This window comes from Morchella importuna, assembly GCF_003444635.1.
Source record: "Morchella importuna strain M04M26 chromosome Unknown Morimp01GS001, whole genome shotgun sequence".
In the NCBI taxonomy this organism is placed as follows: Eukaryota; Fungi; Ascomycota; class Pezizomycetes; order Pezizales; family Morchellaceae; genus Morchella; species Morchella importuna.
In genome coordinates, this window is record NW_025763398.1 from 136977 (window position 1) to 140098 (window position 3122).

Here is a 3122-nt window from a genome sequence, read left to right on the forward strand (position 1 = left end):
ATCCCCATCTCCTCTATTGTCTGTTAGTGACACGAGCACTTAAATTTCTGATAGAGTTTCAATATTTATCCGCCAGAATTTAGGGTTTCCACCACTGAAACAGCCGGGGAGCATGGTCGGAAATGATACAGGGCTTTGGGGCTGTGTTACATTCCATTTAACCTTCTCCAAATTGAAGGACAAGCTTTTTCTAGCTGGTATTGACGTCACAACACTTGGTTACTCACGTGTCGCAAGGTCTAATCCACGCGAAAGGTAGACCCTAGAATCGTTGTCAAAATTAGAACCCTAGATAACCATCTCATCTGCAGGCGGATGGAAAAAGTAAATGGGTGATAAACACGTACCGTACCAGAGTCAGCAACGAAGTTTTGTGTAAAGTAGGAAGTTTATCGCGCCAAGTTTTACGCCACCGGCCAGTGGAGTGGAGTCGAGTGATAATCGATGGTTACACATATGGTTAGTAATCTACCCCTCACCTCTCGAAAGCACAGCCCCAAATGTTGAAACCACAGAACATGCAGCCGCCACATACATAAAACCGGGACAAGACTATTATCATGGGCTAGCAAAAAAAAATAAAAAATAAAAAAATTCCTTAGGCACTGCCCCCCAAGGTTTCCGATTTAAACACTTGCTGTACTAATACCTAATTCCTAGGTGGAAGTCCTAATAAAGGAGGCGAGAAACCTATGAATAGCGATAATACTATGCATACTTCGGAAGTCGGGTCGTGCAGTAATAAAGTCGAATCTTGACCCTGAAACAGGGTTATCGTTGCAAGGTGATAAACTCTTCAGGGGGTAAGATCTGGATGCGGGTATTGTAACCTACATATATACCAGTAGAGAACACCGAGCTGGATGTTCGCAAAACTAGCAAGAATACCCCTAGAAGAACGAACAGTTAACGAAACAAAATGGAAAGAATACATGTCGTGGACCTCTCATCCTCCAGCCTTACCGGCGGTGCTCCAGTACTCACAAACTATACGGCCTTTCCACTCGAGGATAATCCGTATCCAGATAACCCTAGCATCAGGGTCGAAAGGTAAAACCCTGACTCACCTCCCCTTTATGTCTATACATCCGTCCGGAGCAGGAGGCTACTTGACACAGTTTATGGTCAGTACTAACAACTTCCAGTCCTCCTCTCGAAGTCTATGTCGGACCTTCCCGCGTCCACTTCACAGTCCCCCGAAACCCGCTCATCAAACATAGCGCCTACTGGCGTCACCACCTCACTCCACAAATTCTCTCTCAGCCCGCAATAACACTAACTCTCCCACACGACCATCCGGGTACTTTTGATCTCGTCCTTCAGTTTCTTCAACGCAGCACCTACAGTGTTCCTCCAGAGTCACAGTCACAGTCGCCGGCTATATTTGTACACACGGCCGTATATCTCTTCGCGCACAAGTATCATATGCCACTGCTGTCAACACACGCCTTGCAGCAGATTTACAAACTGCTAGTGTCATATCATAACGCACGGTATAGCGCGTTTGCAGAGAGGCTGGAGCTACCAGAGAGAGTAGAGCTGGTGAGAATGGTGTATGCTGGTACAGAGGGTTTTCCGAAGGATCCGTTGCGGGCGCTTGTCTTGAAAGACTTCGCAAGAAGGTGGGAGGAGTGGAAGGTTTGCGGGGGTGTTGAGGGAGTATGGGGAATTGGCGGGTTCGTGAGAGATTTGATGGGCTGTTTAGGGAATGGAAGGGATGAGTTGGAGGTGCCGGGGGGTGTGAGAATGAGTGCGAGGGGAGGACCAGGTGACGGAACTGTGTAGGTGGAGCAGCGTGTGTTATCTGTTGTTCTGTAGGCGTCTTATGGTTTGGTTATGATTGGGTATCTTTCTTTTTTCTGTGGGCGTTCTAATTAGCAATTTTGTATATTCGTTTTTAAGCTTAACCTATATTTCATAGTCCTACATATAGATATAGATGCATAGATGAAGATGAGAGGCGAGGCGTGGTCTATCAATTTTATGCCATAAATATCCCCAGTCCAGCAATGTGCTGTAGCAATATATTGACCAGTTTTCGCGTATTGTAGGTGAGTACCCCCCCCCCCCACGCATTCGCTAAGACCAAAGTGTTTAGGCAACATAACTGAAGAAAGAAGTTTGAACCAATAATCCGTGAAACCTATCAGATTATATCTCAGTTAGCCTCTCTTTCGGGGAAAAGACATTAGGCTAGATCAAATACTTTACATTTACCGGCATGGCAGGTGGAAGTTTCTACTGTGTGGGGAATCAGAATTCGATATTGAGGAGCCAAAGGGAGCCTAACCAGACGTTTGTCTAGAGACCACCATTGGAATCCTTGGTCTCATGAACCTGCAGACTTGTTGCTTTGCTGTTTCATGCTAACTCTATCTACCTCATGCTAGCTCGATGAATAGAGGGATAGAGTCGATGCGATCTTGATGAACGAAAATGGCAGTAACAAAGAACCGACGAAGTGGTGATGTGGGAAACAAAGGAAGTGTGGTTGACAGATTGCCTTTGTTGCGGCTTGGTAACTTAGGAACACAGCCGAGTGACCACCTATGTCCCGAGGTCAGATCTGCAGCCCCCGTGCACAGCCGGCGAAGACCTACATACGTTATCCAGAGATACATGTAAGCATCCCGAGGATCTGTGTCACGACTGGAAGTCTCCGTACCTCATCTTCCCCGCATCGTTTTTACCCCACTTCCCCACTTCCCAGCCCATTTACTATAAACCCTCGCCTTCACCGCCGATCCCCGGCCCCCTCCGTTAGTACTTCCAACTCGATAAATCCTACTGATGGACGCTGTCCTTTACAGAGTTCATGTCCTCACCCGCCTCCCATGGTGTTGCCCGATGGAAAAAGTACAGTCTTTATACCAGCAACTCCTGCGAGCCGCTGGCTGCAGATGATGCGATTGCTGCAATCACATCGGGAAGATGTCCAGATTGAAGTGCTTCTACGAATGACTCATAGAGTGCATCTACGCCTAACGCCTTCTACAATCAATAACGGGCTGAAAACCGTATCTGCGGTATTAAACACGGGTCGGGCTGAAATGCACTGTCATTTACTCTACCGCAATGTTTGGCGGTAAACGCCGTATCAAAAGAAGCGTTTAAAAAATAAA

The 3122-nt window shown here is 46.9% G+C and overlaps 1 protein-coding gene across 1 annotated transcript; it reads left to right on the plus strand.

Annotated features, from left to right (window-relative positions):
• Positions 1-919: 919 nt before the first annotated feature.
• On the plus strand, positions 920-1785 carry LAJ45_00023 (uncharacterized protein; the record flags this gene model as incomplete). Its single annotated transcript, XM_046109626.1, has 2 exons — positions 920-1050; positions 1146-1785. The coding sequence occupies 2 exons, from the start codon at positions 920-922 to the stop codon at positions 1783-1785; spliced, it is 771 nt and encodes a 256-aa protein (XP_045976319.1).
• Positions 1786-3122: the final 1337 nt, after the last annotated feature.